Here is a 16906-nt window from a genome sequence, read left to right as displayed (position 1 = left end):
CTCACTTATTTAAATGTAATATGTACCCCAATAGCAATGGACATGCGTTCGCAAAATACCTTGATCGTTAATAATGCCATGTCCAATCTCCATGGCGGACACTGGGAGACCTGGGGCGACATTTTCCGACCCCCTGCAGGGTCGGAGAATCGCCGGGCGCTGGCGTGAATCCCGCCCCTGCCGGTTGCCGAAGTCTCCGGCACCGGATATTCGGCGAGGGCGGGAATCGGGCCGCGTCGGTTGGCGGGCCCCCCCCCGCTCGATTCTCCGGCCCGGATGGGCCGAAGTCCCGCCGATAAATTGCCTGTCCCGCCGGCATAAATTAAATCACCTACCTTACCGGCAGGACAAGGCGGCGTGGGCGGGCTCCGGGGTCCTGGAGGGGGCGCGGGGCGATCTGACCCGGGGGGTGCCCCCACGGTGGCCTGGCCCGCGATCGGGGCCCACCGATCCGCGGGCGGGCCTGTGCCGTGGGGGCACTCTTTCCCTTCCGCCTCCGCCATGGTCTCCACCATGGCGGAGGCGGAAGAGACTCCCTCCACTGCGCATGCGCGGGAAACTGTCAGCGGCCGCTGATGCTCCCGCGCATGCGCCGCCCCGAGATGTCATTTCCGCCCCAGCTGGCGGGGAAACAAAGGCCGTTTCCGCCAGCTGGCGGGGCGGAAATTCCTCTGGCGCCGGCCTAGCCCCTCAATGTTGGGGCTCGGCCCCCAAAGATGCGGAGCATTCCGCACCTTTGGGGCGGCGCGATGCCCGGTGCCGTTTTGGGCGCCAGTCGGCGGACATCGCGCCGTTTCGGGAGAATTTCGCCCCTGATTCTAGTGCCAAATCACAAAGTATGGGGCATGATCTGAAGTCACAATCGCCGATAACCCACCCCCTCCAGCAAAGGGGGGAGAGACCTATCCATCACAAAAAAGTCGATACACGGGTATACCTGGGTCACATGGAAGAAAAAGGAAAAATCTTTATCACCCAGGTACAAAAAATTCCACAGAGCTGCACCCCCCCCCCCTCCCACACACACACATCTGCTCCATGAAAACCCTGGCCACTCAACCGAGGTGCCCGCCAAAGGGCCACAGACAATAGCATGTCTGCCATTGGGGTCAGCCAAGATCTTAGCAGCAGAAAATGGAACCCTTTTATTGATTAAAATTGCTGCACCCTGGCCATAACCATAAAAGCCCGATTGAAAGATTTGTCCCACCCACCCCTTCTGCAATCTTGTCTGGTCTCTGACCTGCAAATGAGTTTCTTGCAGAAATACCACATTGGTATTTAAACTGTTAAGGTGAGCAAATACCCTCAACCTTTTCACTGGGCCATTCAACCCCCTGACATTCCAGATGACCAAACAAATCACATCCCCCTCCTCCCCCCCCCCCCCCTTCATCCGGAGTCAGCCATTCCCACCAAGAGAGATTATCCAAAAGTTACATAGAAGGTACAGTTACAGCAACCAGGCCTGCCCAAGATGGCCGCCAGACCCACTAACAAGATTAAGCAAAGGGAAACCTGCAGTTGCCATCATCAAACTACCCCTGCCCCCCACCCCACTCTTCCCCACCCTCAGGCACCACTACTCCCCAAATACGCATCCAGAAAAAGGTAAATACTAAAACCTACTTCTAATAAACCTAACCTCAAACAGAACAAATACTAAGCTCATTATCTAAAACAGAACTAATATCATGAGTTGCTGTCAACCCCTCAGCACTGCCCCCATTAGTTAACTTTTCAGCTGGCAGTGAAGCTCCCGCCCAAGGTGAAGAAAAATGCTGACAGAAATAAGTCACAAAGTATAAAAACCTCTTAAATCATAGTACTCCAAGAAGGAGCTGTATATTTTCACCATAGTTAGAACAAATTGAAACAAAAACCCACATCAAACTAAACCCCTTTTGTAAGGGCCACGAAGAATCCAGCACGAGTTTTAAGGATACAAAGTAATAACATTTATTTACTGTAACATATATACATAACAGTAGCAGTAACTTCCCTTGCTACATACTCCTTCCTGCTGGTTCCTGAACTGGCCAGCTTATTTATACTAGGAGTTTACTAGAGGTTTCTCCGCCCCGCCCCCCCCCTCATTGGGGAAGCTCATACTCCCACAGGATTGTGGGATAGTCATTAGTCCCCAGCCAATGGTAAGTAGGCAGGTTATAACATCCCTCCCCCCCCCCCCAAAGTTCAAGGAATCCACCGAAGACCCTGGCGAAGGAGGGCGTCGGACTCGTTTGGCCGCAGGCCGGACACCATTTGCACGCGGCGCTGCATCAGGCGGCATGTAACGAGATGGAGACCGGCGCTTCCATGATGAACGGCGCGGTTGTACATCCACGGCCCGTGGACCCGAGGATTCCCCCTCTGATGCATCCTGTGTCTCCATCTCGGAGTCAGAGTCTGCTGCCTCCATCATGTCAGCGTCTCTATCTCCATTCGGTCCCGTAACAACCTGCGCAGGCTTCGAGTGAGGCACCAGTGGAAGATTGTGAGGACTACCTTCCCTTGTCACTGGTCTCTGCAGCTGTTGAAATGAGCTCCGGGGGCGGGGAATCTTTTGTGGGGATGGTCTTCTGGACCGAACGTGGTCCACATGTTTTCGCTGGAGACGACCCTGGGCTTGCACTTGGTAAGATATAGGGCCCGTTTGGCGAAAGATTACACCAGGAACCCATTGGGCACCACCAGCAAAATTCCGAACGAACACTGGGTCACCGGGCGCAAACTGCCGAATTGGCCGATGCCGCGAAAATCCCTGACCCTGCCGTTCTTGTGTGCGGCGTACTTTTGCGCCAATGTCCGGGAAAACCATACTAAGGCGGGTGCGAAGTCTCCGGCCCATTAGGAGTTCTGCGGGAGCTACCCCAGTCACTGCATGGGGGGTGGTCCTGTACTTAAACAAAAAGCGAGCCAGTCTCGTGTCCATTGAGCCGGAAGACTGCTTCTTTAGGCCTCTTTTGAATGTCTGCACTGCGCGCTCTGCCAACCCATTTGGAGCCGGGTGGTAAGGGGCAGTGCGGATATGGCGGATGCCGTTCATCTTCGTGAATCTCGCAAACACCTCACTCATGAATGGAGTGCCGTTATCCGTGACCAGCACCTCGGGGAGGCCATGCGTACTAAACGATAAACGCATCTTTTCAATTGTTGCGCAGGACGTTGTCTCCTGCATCTTACGCACCTCTAGCCATTTGGACTGGGCGTCAATTAGTAGAAGGAACATGGATCCTTGAAAAGGGCCTGCGAAATCTGCATGCAAGCGTGCCCAAGGCCGCCCTGGCCATTCCCAGTGATGTAGGGGCGCGGCCGGCGGAAGCTTCTGATGCTCCTGGCAAATGGAGCAGTTTTGGGCCACCTTCTCAATGTCGGTGTCGAGGCCTGGCCACCAGACATAACTCCGGGCCAACATTTCATTTTGGTCACGCCTGGATGCCCATTGTGCAAGTCTGATAGTATCAGCTCCTGGCCTTTTTCCGGGACAATCACACGCGTCCCCCACAAGAGGATGCCGTCTTCCACGCTGAATTCTGACAGCTTGGAGGAAAATGCCCGCAACTCGCCTGGGAGCTGTCTATGCTGCCCACCATACAGGACTATGTGCCGAACCTTTGACAGGACTGGCACCATCTGGGTCCACTCACGGATCTGTGATGCCGTGACAGGCAAGGTGTCCATAAAATTTAGGGTTGCAACCACCTCACCGGTGTGCGGGTCGACATGGGGCCGGCCGATAAAGGCAATCGGCTCAGTGCGTCGGCATTTGCTATCTGCGTACCTGGTTTGTGCTCCAGAGAATACTCGTATGCAGCAAGCAACAAAGCCCAGCGCTGGATCCGTGCAGAAGCAATGGGCGGTATTGGCTTATCCTCTCTGAAAAGTCCCAGCAGGGGCTTATGATCAGTCACGATAGTGAAATGGTGGCCGTACACATACTGGTGGAAGCGTTTCACCGCAAAAACCACTGCCAGGCCCTCCTTCTCGATCTGCGCGTACTTTTTCTCCGCTGTAGTCAATGTGCGGGAGGCGAAAGCTATCGGTCGTTCGGCCCCGTTCTCCATCTTGTGGGACAGGACGGCCCCAATACCATACGGGGATGCATCACATGTGACGAGCAAAGGATTTCCAGCATCATAGTGGGATAGTAACCCAGATGACGACAATTGTTGCTTTACCCGCCGGAAAGCGGTTTCTTGCGGCTGACCCCAAACCCAGGTGTGATTTTTCTTTAGCAGAAGGTGCAAAGGGGCCAGCGTAGTTGCCAGATTGGGGAGGAACTTCCCGTAATAGTTTACGAGACCGAGAAAAGAACGAAGATGCAAAGTGTCAGTCGGGGCGGGGGCATGTTGAATTGCACGCACCTTCTCTGCGACGGGGCGCAGACCTTCACGGTCCACCCGATAACCTAGGTAGACTACTTCCTTAGCCTGAAATACGCACTTTGTGCGACGTAAACGGACTCCAGCCTCCGAAAGGCGTCTAAGGACAGCCTCCAGATTTTCCAAATGTTCCTGCTCCGACGTCCCTGTAATCAAAACGTCATCTAGGTAGACAGCCACACGTGGTAAACCTCTCAAAATGCCCTCCATACACGTTGGAAAATTGCGCAGGCAGAGGATACCCCAAAGGGCAACCGTGTATATTCATACAGGCCCCGGTGTGTATTAATCGTTACATATGGTTGGGAGACAGGGTCCAGCTCCAACTGCAGGTAGGCGTGACTCATATCTAATTTTGTGAACGAGAGTCCACCTGCAAGTTTCGCGTAGAGATCCTCTATGCGAGGCATTGGATATCGGTCGAGTCAGGAAACCGTATTCACTGTAAGTTTATAGTCGCCACACAAGCGAACTGTGGCATCTGGCTTCATTACAGGTACAATTGGTGCTGCCCAGTCAGCAAAACGGACGGGCCTGATAATACCCAAACTCTCTAAACGAGTGAGCTCCCCTTCTACCTTCTCGAGCAAGGCGTAACCCAACCCAACCCTACCCAAGACCAACTTGCAAAACGTTCAACCCCAACTAGAACAGAAAAATGCAAACATGAACAAGGAACCCCAACAAACCCCAATATAACATGCCTGCCGTCCCCAATATCGAAAAACCTCAATCGCCCTGCGCCCAGCCCATTCTTCTTTGCAAACGAATCCGCCTCCCCTGGAGAACCAAAAAAATTAGTATTTTCCCTCAAAGGTCGCGCCGGGTGCACCATCCCAAACTGGGCTCCGCTTTTATGCAAGGCGGCGTTGGTCTTGTTGATCGCCGCCTGCTTCTTTTCCAGTTCCACTCAAACATCCTGGTAAAACCTGAAGGCAAGGCCTTCCCATTTGTAGTCGCGATGCTCCCTTGCCCATCTCAGGACCCACTCTTTTTCTTGGAAGCTGTGAAACTTCACGATTACTGCTCGTGGTGGTTCACCAGGACAAGGCTTCTGTTGAAGGGTCCAGTAGGCTCAGTCCACCTCGGGAGGGGAAATGAGTCTCCCCTCCCCCATCATCTTCCCAAACATCTCCGTAAATTACTCTGTGGGAGTCGGCTTTTCTGTCTCCTCTGACAGCCCTACAATTCGTAAATTTTGCCATCTGGAACGATTTTCCAGATCATTCAGCACTTTATTCACATGGACCATCAGAGACATCTCCACTTCCAGAGAGGCAATCTGGTCGCTGTGCCTCGAAAGGGCCACCTCCATGTCTTGTATCATGTCACTATGTGCCTTTACCTTTTCGTTGGTCCTCTCCAATGCCAAACAAATGGGAGCCAAGGCTTCTTCCATCGATTTGCGGAGGTCCCCTGACACAACCCGCCAATGTTTGTCAAATTCTACCGCAAAGTATCTCGTAAGCATCTCGGCCACCAGTGGAGTGGACAGAGTCCCAGAAACTCCCTCTATCAGTTGTTCCATTGACGAGCCCCAAGAGGCCTCCGACTCAGTCGATGAACTTCTACTTTAAGGCTTTTCCCTTTGGTCCTTCTGGGCATTTCCCATATGGAGGAACCTTATCCCATTAAATATGTGGGTTTTTAAATTAAACTAAGCGTAAGAGACAAAAAGAGCAGTACCCTAGGAGGAGCCGCCTCGTGCATGCTTTCCCTCCACATAATATCACCGGAAGTCCATTGTCTTCATTCATGACACAAACTTTAATCGGCCTTCTCCTCCAACTGATGGCCCCTACCTTTCCCACAAACATAAGACATGTGGCTAAGCTGATCTGTGCTTTGCTCCATTGAGGTTTTGTGCAGTGGAACAAATGAGTTTCTAAAGGATAATGTGAGTGAGATGGGAATTTTGGCCAGTTCTCATGAAAGGCCATCAATTTGAAATGTGAACTCTGTTTCTCTTCACAGATGCTGCCTGACCAGCCGAGTATTTCCAGTATTTTTTTGTTTCAGTTGCAGATTTCCAGCATTTTTGGGCTTTTATTTCAGATTTCTAGCATCAGCAGTATTTTGCTTTTGTATTCAGATCTTCAGAACATTCCAGTCAGGAGGTGACAATTACGTGAGGGAAGGTTTGAAATATCATCCGGTCCAATGAGAATTAAGGATCAGCAAACAAAAAGCTGGAAATCTAAAGCCGCAGAAATGCCAGAGGTACTGCGCATGGGTGGAAGTCGAGGGTCAGGGGCCACCAGTGATTAGAGATACAGTACTGGTTGAAAGTGGAGTTTCTAATGTTACACTCCCATCTAATGGCAAGAAGCAGGCACTGCACCAATGCGGTTAATCCCTTTGGATTGATTGCAGGCTTTAGCAGCAAGCAGATTGAGGTTGAGGAGGGAATGACTGATGATGGATTGTTTGAATTGGAAATTAAATAAATCTCGGTCGAAAAAGAAAGAAATGTTTTGTCCCAACACTTGATGTCTTTTCTATTTGCAGGAAGGGACAGTTATGTGCAGGTCACAGAAGGAGCAATGCCCACCCCTGCAGTGCAGCTTAATTCAGCAGGAGACGCCAGAGGGCCAGTGCTGTCCAGTGTGTGTTGATTCACTCTGCGTGCACCAGGATCAAATACATGAGGTGAAACTATCTGACCTTTCCCAAGAGATGTGAGAAAATAATTTTCCCCATAATGTCTCATTATGTTTCCCGTTCATTGCAATGTGACAGCCGCAATTCACCCCACATGAACGACAGGGAATGTCTGAAAATGCCGGGAGTGAGCCGACACTGGGAGGTGGACGGGAGCAATGCCTGGCTCCCTGGTGCAAATTCCCTCCTGTCATATGAACATTGAAGCAGGCCATTCTGCACCTTCAGCCTGCACCGACAACATTCAGTTAAATGATGGCTGATCGCTCACCATGCGAAAGACTGTGGTGGACCTTGTGAAGTGATGGTCTTTATTCTGGGTTCTGCCAGTGGTAGAAGAGGTCTTTGGAGCAGCATAATTTCCCTTCATTCCATCCGCCCCACACCATCTTGCATAGACTTCGGAGGCCGAACAGGAATCTAAGTTACTTTGTGGTCCCTTTAACCGTCTGGTGGCTTCTTCTGGTTCAGCAGTGGTGTTCCTTCTGGGACCAATGCCCCCTCAGTCAACTGCTGTACCGCTCAGATAGAAGGTTCCCTCGACATTGTGCAGCAAGTCTTCTCTGGTCAGGTTCAATGTGGGTTTGGTGCAGAGTACCAGATGCATGATGCCTGTGGATTCATTCCTCAACGAGAATCCCAGCGCTTTTTATATATATTACACACCAATATAAGATAACAGTTCTGAGATAGCCTGTTAAAACCAGAAACCTGCTATGTTGAGGCACAATGATATATTGATCTGGGTATATAAACAATTTGTTTGGTGGGTTCCCTCCTTCCTTGTATGCAAACCTGTTAGGCAATGGACCCTAGACGTATACACCTGTCTCTCCAAGGTCCATGGGTCTTGGGTCTTTCAGATGCTGTTTGCTGAACTACTGGTGAATTGATGACACTGTAGTACACTGCTGTTCAGTGATGCACTCTCTCTTTCTTTTTGCTCTGTCTGTGACAGGCTCAGTCCCAGTGGCTTCACGGCTGTGATCTCTGTCATTGTAACAATGGAACTGTGGCGTGTCAACCCAAGCCCTGCTCTCCTCCCGTTTCCTGCCCGGCACAGTCCATCTTGCCTCACCCTGATGGAGAATGCTGCATGGGCTGCCTGCCCAAACCGAAACCAAGTAAGTCACCATCAAATACATCAAACCAATTCTTCCAAACTTTAATAAAATAAATTTATAGTACTCAATTATTTTTTTAATGAAGGGGCAATTTAGCGTGGCCAATCCACCTAACCTGCAGTTTTTTCGATTGTGGGGGTGAAACCCACGCAGACACAGGGAGAATGTAAAAACTCCACACAGTGACCTGGGGACAGGATCGAACCTGGGTCCTCTGCGCCAGAGGCAGCAGTGCTAACCACTCACCACTGTGCCGCCCAATCTTCCAAACTTTAAGGCGATAATATTGGTGCTTTTAAATGGGCGCAGCTCTCATTGTACTTGGGTGTGGCTGGTCTGTTCATTTATTTTTAAATAAATGTTTTATTAAAGTTTTCCAATGAGCGTTTTTACATAACACCCCCCAGGATGTTGCTGCTGCTGACACTTACTGCTCCCCTAGAAAGTCAAGAAAAGGTTGCCACCGCCGGGAGAACCCCATCAAGGACCCTGTCAAGGCGAACTTTATTCGCTCCAAGCTGAGGAACCCCGCCATGTCGCTAACCCAGGTTTTCACACCCGGGGGTTTGAGTCCCTCCACATTAACAGAATTCGTCTCCGGGCTACCAGGGAGGCAAAGGCCAGTACCTCGGCCTCTTTCGCTTCCTGCACTCCCGGATCCTCCGCCACCCCAAATATCGCTACCGCTGGGCTCGCCTTAACCCGAGCGTCCAAAACCCTAGACATCACCCTTGCAAACCTCTGCCAGAATCCTTTAAGCGCTGGGCATGCCCAAAACATATGGGCATGATTCGCCAGACTCCCCGCACACCTCGGGGACCTGTCCTCCACCCCAAAAAACCTACTCATTCTTGCTGCTGTTATATGCGCCCGATGCACCCCCTTAAACTGGATTAACCCAAGCCTGGCACATGATGAGGAGGAGTTCACCCTGCCCAGGGCATCGGCCCACAGGCCCTCATCTAGCTCCTCGCCCAGCTCCTCCTCCCATTCATCCTTCAACTCCCCCACTGAGGCTTCCTCTACCTCCTGCAGCTCTTGATATATGTTCGACACCTTCCCCTCCCCTACCCAGACGCCAGGCACCACCCTATCCTGGATCCTACATGGGGGCAGCCGCGGGAATGTCCCCACCTGTTTTCTAAGAAAGTCCCGAACCTGGAGGTACCTGAATGCATTCCCCGGGGGCAGGCTGAACTTCTCCTCCAGCGCCTGCATGCTGGGGAAAACCCCGTCTATAAACAGGTCCCCCATCCTCCTAATACCTGCCCTATACCAGCCTTGGTATCCCCCATCCAACCTACCCGGAGCAAATCTGTGGTTATTCCATATCGGGGTCCACACCGAGGCCCCCTCCTCTTTCCTGTGTCTCCTCCACTGCCCCCAGATCCTCAGTGCTGCCGTCACCACCGGACTAGTGGTGTATTGCGCCGGCGAGAACGGCAGCGGAGCCGTAACAAGTGCCCCGAGACTGGTGCCTCCACACGCCGCCGCCTCCAACCTCCCCCACGCCGCCCCCTCCTCTATCATCCATTTCCTGATCATGGCCACATTGGCCGCCCAGTAGTAGCCCCCCCCCCCCGCCCCGGCTACAGTCCAAGAATACCCTTTTGACTCGCGGGCGTTTATTCGCCCACACAAATCCTGTAACAATCCTATGCACCCGCTTAAAGAAGGACTTGGGGATGAAAATGGGGAAGCACTGAAATACGAAGAGGAACCTGGGGAGAACCGTCATCTTCACAGTCTGCACCCGTCCCGCCAAGGAAAGCAGGAGCATATCCCACCTTTTAAACTCTCCCTCCATCTGCTCCACTAGCCAGGTTAAGTTGAGCCTGTGCAGGGCATCCCAGTTCCTGGCCACTTGTATCCCCAAGTCCAAAAACTCCTCTCCACTATCCTGAGCGGGAGCTCCCTCAGTCTCTCCTCCTGGCCCCTACCGTGGACCACGAACAGCTCACTCTTCCCCACGTTCAACTTATACCCCGAGAACCTCCCAAAGTCTCCCAGGATCCGCATGACCTTCCCCATCCCCTCTAACGGGTCCGAAATATACAACAGCAGGTCATCCGCGTAGAGGGTGACCCGGTGCTCCTCCCCTCCACGCACCAGTCCCCTCCAATCCCCCGAAGTCCAGTGCGCAATGGCCAACGGCTCAATTGCTAGGGCAAACAGCAACGGGGACAGGGGACACCCCTGTCTCGTCCCCCAATGCAGCCTGAAATATTCCGACCTTAGCCGGTTGTGGACACACTCGCTATAGGGGCCTCATACAGCAGCTTGACCCACCCTATAAATCCCTCCCCAAATCCAAACCTGCCTAGCGCCTCCCACAGATACCCCCACTCCACCCTGTCAAAGGCCTTCTCCGCATCCATCGCAGCCACCACCTCCACCCCCTCTCCCCAGGACCCACACTGAAGCGGATCCTTCTCCTTCTTCAGGGTAAGCTAGATCAATGGCTGCGACATTGTCGGAGGGAGGGTCCCTTTCTCCCTTGCCTCATTGAAGGTTCTCATCAGGAGAGGGCTCAGCAGCTCCGAGAACTTCATATAAAATTCTACGGGGAAGCTGTCCGGGCCCGGGGCCTTGCCCGTCTGCATGCCTGCCAGCCCCCTGACTACCTCCTCCAACTCATTCAGGTCGCCCAGTCCCTCCACCCGCTCTGCTTCCACCCTTGGGAACCTCAACCGGTCCATGACCGCCTCATCCCTTCCCCCTCCCCGGGGGGGTTCCGACTCGTATAACTTCCCTTAGAACTCCCTGAAGACTTCATTAACCCTCTCTGGGCTCAGCACCATGTTGCCTTCCCGATCCCGCACTCCCCCATCTCTCTGGCCACCTCCCTCCTGCGCAGCTCACCATACTCATAAACTGCCCCCTTTGCTTTCCTCAGCTGCGCCTCCGCCTTCCCCGTGGACAGCAAGTCAAACTCCGCCTGTAATTTCCGGCGCTCGTTCAACAGCCCCCCCTCTGGGGCCTCCGCGTACCTCCTATCTACCCTGAGTATCTCTCCCACCAGTCTCTCCCTCTCCGCCCTCTCCTTCGTCTCTCTATGGGACCTAATGGAGATTAACTCTCCCCTAATGACCGCCTTCAGAGCCTCCCAAACCACTGCCACCATCACCTCTCCTGTGTCATTCACTCCCACATAATTCTCAATGCTCCTCCTTATCCGCCCACACACCTCTTCGTCCGCCAGCAGCCCCACACCCAGTTGCCAGAGAGGGCGCTGACCCCGTTCCGCCCCCAGTCGCAGGTCCACCCAGTGCGGGGCATGGTCCGAGACCACAATGGCCGAGTATTCTACCCCCTCCACCCTCAGAATTAACGCCCTACTCAACACAAAGAAGTCTATTCGCGAATAGACTTTATGGACATGGGTGGTCTGTTTATTTATTTAGCGAATGCAAACCCTGAAGCCAAGTGATTGCTTCCTTCTTTGCTAAGCTTAAGGCGATTACCTTGCTGCTATATGTGGCGGACCTGGTGGGGGGAATTCCGGAGGTAATGAGGATCCTCAGGGAGTTCTGGGATTTCTCAGGGTACAAGCTCAACATGGGGAAGAGCGAGTTGTTTGTGGTTCACCCAGGGGACCAGGAGAGGGGGATTGGTGAGCTCCCACTAAAAAGGGCGGAGAGGAGCTTCAGGTATTTGGGGGTCCAGGTGGCCAGGTACGAGTCTGGAGGCGTGGCAACGGCGCCGCTGCCGCTCCCTCCAATGAGGTATACCACGAGCCCGGTAGTGGCGGCTACCCTCAAAATCTGGGGGCAGTGGAGGCGGCACAGGGGGGAAGTTGGGGACTCGGTGTGGACCCCAATACGGGGGAACCACCGGTTTGTCCCAGGGAGAATAGATGGAGGGTTTTCGGGGTGGCACAGGGCAGGGATAAGAAGGTTGGGGGACCTGTTCGTGGACGGGAAGTTCGCGAGCTTGGGTGAGCTGGAGGAGAAGTACAGGCTCCCCCCCAGGGAACATCTTCAGATATTTACAGGTCAGGGCTTTTGCCAGGCGGCAAGTGGTGCAATTCCCGCTGCTGCTGCCACTCACAGTACAGGACAGGGTGCTCTCGGGGAGGGGGGGGGGGGGGGGGGTCGGAGTGGGGAAGATCTCGGCAACTTACCAGGTGATGCAGGAGGAGGAGGAGGCCTCGGTGGTGGAGTTGAAAGGTAAGTGGGAAGAGGAGTTGGGAGAGGAGATCGAAGAGGGGATGTGGGCAGATGCCCTAGGGAGGGTGAACTCTTCCTCTTCGTGCGCGAGGCTCAGCCTCATACAATTTAAGGTGCTGCACAGGGCACACATGACCGGGACAAGGATGAGCAGGTTCTTTGGGGGTGAGGACAGGTGTGTTAGGTGCTCAGGGAGCCCAGCAAATCACACCCATATGTTCTGGGCATGCCCAGCGCTGGAGGAATTTTGGAAGGGCGCAGCGAGGACGGTGTCGAGGGTGGTAGGTTCCAGGGTCAAGCCGGGCTGGGGGCTCGCAATATTTGGGGTTGCAGGAGGCGAAAGAGGCCGGTATTCTGGCCTTTGCGTCTCTGGTAGCCCGGCGAAGGATTCTTCTTCAGTGGAGGGATGCGAGGCCCCCAAGCGTGGAATCCTGGGTCAATGATATGGCGGGGTTTATTAAATTGAGGAGGGTGAAATTCACCTTAAGTGGATCAGTACAAGGGTTCGTTAGGTGGTGGCAACCGTTCTTGGACTTCCTGGCAGAACGGTAGACAATGGTCAGCAGCAGTAGCAGCAACCCGGTCGGGGGGGGGGTTCTATTTTATTTCTGTTTATTTACCCTGGGGGATCTGAGGGGGTGTATATATTTGCTATGTTTGCTTTGTGTTAACTCGAGGTGTTAATTTATTATTTATGTATAGGGGGAGGGGGCATGGGGGTTGTTTTACTTTGTTCTGTATTTAATTCCACTGCGTTTCTTTTTCATTCTGTTGTTGATATTTTGTGAAAACCCTAATAAAAATTATTTTAAAAAAAATAAAGTTTAAGGCGATTACTCCACCATTTAGTCTGCAGAGAGTACACTCCTCGGTAATATGCAGCGTTGTTCGTGTTTTACCACAAGTGCTTAAGGGGTTTGTACTGAGGTTGCTGCGGTGGAGGCTGGCTGCACACGGCCGCTCGCCTGATCTGAATCTATTAAGCAAGGACAACGGTCACCATGGCAATTGAAAGCCTGCCATTCAACAGATGGGGGTTTATCACAAAGAACTTGTTAGTGACTTCCCGTGTTTCCCATTACTTGATCCAGAGGATGTCCACGAGGTGATCTTGCTCAGGAAGGCTGTTCTAGATGTGGCACTGAGACGGAAGGTGGGCAGTAGGTGGGTTGAACAGGTCGTCATGGAGTAGATAGGTGAGGTGCAGTATGGATGGTTACAACCCACATGTGGGTTTTTGCTCAGATGGGACTGTGGCTGGGTTGGGGCTTTGCTCTGTGAAAGTGCTGGCTTGCTCCTGATGGTGATTGCTCTCATTATTTAAGGTGTTCGAGTGATTCAGTAGAGTGCTGAACTATTGAGAAACTGGCTTGATTCCCTTTGAGGTCTGATCTGGTCCTGATGAGGTATATTCTTCTGGTTCTGTTCGGATGTAGAATCTAGTTCTTGTTGAGGGAATTTGTTTTTCTTTCGTTCTGGGTCTGTCTCTATGTGATAGTTTACCTTTGTTGTGATGGAAGGTTCTGGTCCTGTTGGGGTGTGGGACCACCTTGTTAGACATTTTTCTGATTCTATTTGAGCACCATTTTAGCTCTGTTGGGACAGTGGACTAATCCTGTTGTTACCTGGGCCTTAGTTTATTGGGGTGTGTGTCTAGTTTTGTTGATGTGGTGCATGTATCTGATGCTTGGAAATGTGGACACTAGTATCTGGTATCCACACCTAATATCTATCACACTGGTTGAACCTCTAAGACACATTGGTTGTCCTTTCTTTGTAGGCAGCTGTGTATGTCAGTGTTGAGCAACTGAGAGTAAGGGAAAAACTGACCATACCTGCTCGGTCATTGAGTGTAATTTCCAGCGAAGAGCAGGGGCGTCCTCGCTACACCCCCTGTATTTAAAAGAAAAACTATTCAGAAAAAAACAGACACAACAAACAAAAACAGAAAATGCTGGAAAATGTCAGCAGGTCTGGCAGCAGAGAGAGAAACAGTTAATGTTTTGAGTCCGTATGACTCTTGTTAATTAATTAATTATCTTTTATTGTCACAAGTAGGCTTCAATGAAGTTACTGTGAAAAGCCCCTAGTCGCCACACTCTGGCGCTTGTTCGGGTACACTGAGGGAGAATTCAGAATTCTCAGCCTTTACGGGAATTGAACCCACGCTGCTGGCCTTATTCTGCATTACAAGCCAGCTGTCTAGCCCACTGAGCTAAACCAGCCCAGAGATTGTTCAGAGATAAGGAGAGGGAGAAATATAATTGATTATCATAGATTATCATAGAATTTACAGTGCAGAAGGAGGCCATTCGGCCCATCGAGTCTGCTCCGGCTCTTGGAAAGAGCACCCTACCTAAGGTCAACACCTCCACCCTATCCCCATAACCCAGTAACCCCACCCAACACTAAGGGCAATTTTGGACACTAAGGGCAATTTATCATGGCCAATCCACCTAACCTGCCCATCTTTGGACTGTGGGAGGAAACCGGAGCACCCGAAGGAAGCCCACGCACACACGGGGCGAACGTGCAGACTCCGCACAGATGATATGATGAAAATATGATGGAAAATTGGCCGGCGTTACCTCATATCATGATAACTGTGTCTTTCTAACAAACATTTCCTTCATGACTTCATGAAGTAAACATGCTGCGGGATTCTCCGTCGATGGGATCCTCCGCTTCACTGGCAGCGTACCCACGCCTGCGGGTTTCCCGATGGCGGGATGGTCACAATGGGAAACTCCATTGGCTGGCTGCAAGAACGGAGGATCCCGCTGCCGGCGGGGGCACAACGTGCTGGAAAGCAAGGCTGGCGGGATGGAGAATCCTGCCCATGGTATTGACTGTGGTGCATGCAGACAAGAAGGTAAATGTCAGCCTCTGATCATGGGAAGGGCAAAATGAACAGGACTTTCTGCTCCTGATCACTGTCTGGTAATTCAGCTGCGAAGTGCCCCTCTAGACATTGGATAACGGTAGGATTGGATTTAGATCAGTTATTCCTATGGGTGAATATCCTGCTAGCAGGGCTCCCACTTGGAGAATGACCACTTGTCAAGGGTTGGCGATGTTCTATGCATCAACAAAGGCTGACATTTTAAAGGGCAATAGATAAACAGCAATGATTTTACAAATGCTCCATTAGCATGAGGTGCCTGACTGGAGTGCATTCTGTGGTTGTAGAAAATTGCAGGGACATGCCGTGAATTCTCCACATGTGTTCCCATCATTTGAGGCTTCCAGTTGACAGTTGAACCATAAATCTACCCATCAGGTTTAACTTAGCTCCGTGGTAGTACTTTCAGCCGTGTCAGAAATTAAAGCCCCAGCCCAGACTTGAGCACATAATCAAGACTGATGTTTCAATGCAGTACTGAAAGTGTCCTGCACTGTTGGAGGCGCCATCGCTCAGGTGGGATGATAAACCAACATCCAGTTTGGTGGATGTGATAAAGAATCCCACAACTCCAGGGTTGTGGCCAAAATTCCACAAACAAATTAACTGGTCTTTCTCCTCATTTGCCTACGCAAGCAACGTGACTGCAAATCAAAACACTAAATCATTGGGTGTGAAACGTTCCCTCACGATAGTGTAACGCTTTCAGTGTAAATCTAAAATCATTCTCTTTATAAATATGTTCCTGAATTGCTCGTTGTACTGCTGTCTTCCTGCAGGGGGAGCTTCTTGCACTTTGTTCGGAAAGTCGCACTACATGACCTTTGATGGGCATTTCTATGACTTCAATGGAACCTGTGCCTACCTTTTAGCCCAGGACTGTGAGTCAAACCGTTTCAATGTACGTACTGATTATGTGGTGATTGAGCTGTGTTTTAATTCTGTCAGTTTTGAGCTATCTAAATGGACTGAGGAGGTGGGAAACCGATCTTTGTTCCTCTTTGAGCTGACAATGAAAGCAACCAGTGGTGCAACGCATTCCATTTATGAGGGGACTTGGCCGTCTGTGGTTGGGTCTCACAGGGTTAGGTGCTGGCCTCAGCAAGCCAGCAGGAGACAGAGAGGCTTGAGAAGGAGGAGAGACCCTTCCTATCGGAGAGTGGGGTTGTCAGTGACACACCTCTCATCACTCATATTCCCACCTCCAATGTCACTTCTCTACAGAGAGTAACAATGTACCACACTAATCCATCACTCACTGGTCAATAAGGGTGAATGAGAGTAAGAGGCTTTGAACATTTCTTGTCAGATATTGGAAATTGGGCTACCTGTGGCTTGCAGGCACATTATCCCTCGGTGAGGCACCAGTCAATATCACAGACTTACAAAATCACCCTGAAAGTATTTGAAATTTTCATAAAGTGATTGGAAAAGCAGCTGGGCAGTAAACTTCAAGGAGATGAGTAGGGAATGGGAATGGAGGAAGGAATCAAACAGTTCCACTGGAGAATGAATCTTCAGTCATTTTGATCCAAGTGACTTTGTTCTGCTTTTTCTTTCGTTGGTGATGAAATCCATGGTGGAGTTTTTCTTTTCCGGGTTTGGAATGTAGGAATGGGAAAATTGCCTACAACATAGACTGGACTGCGAGAAAGTGTTCTACAG

The 16906-nt window shown here is 51.5% G+C and overlaps 1 protein-coding gene across 3 annotated transcripts in view; it reads left to right on the top strand.

Annotated features, from left to right (window-relative positions):
• The window catches only part of LOC140431033 (von Willebrand factor C and EGF domain-containing protein-like), a 633994-nt gene that overhangs the window by 554614 nt on the left and 62474 nt on the right, over nt 1–16906 (top strand). For 2 of the 3 annotated variants that reach the window (XM_072518932.1, XM_072518933.1), the window contains exons 36-38: nt 6894–7034; nt 8005–8170; nt 16021–16142. In XM_072518932.1, coding sequence (XP_072375033.1) covers nt 6894–7034; nt 8005–8170; nt 16021–16142 — 429 coding nt within the window. The remainder of the gene's footprint in view (nt 1–6893; nt 7035–8004; nt 8171–16020; nt 16143–16906) is intronic. The other variant, XM_072518934.1, reaches the window with a different exon arrangement.

Source organism: Scyliorhinus torazame, chromosome 10, assembly GCF_047496885.1.
Source record: "Scyliorhinus torazame isolate Kashiwa2021f chromosome 10, sScyTor2.1, whole genome shotgun sequence".
In the NCBI taxonomy this organism is placed as follows: domain Eukaryota; kingdom Metazoa; phylum Chordata; class Chondrichthyes; order Carcharhiniformes; family Scyliorhinidae; genus Scyliorhinus; species Scyliorhinus torazame.
Note: the sequence above shows the minus strand (reverse complement) of the source record. Positions and strands in the feature narration are given on the sequence as shown.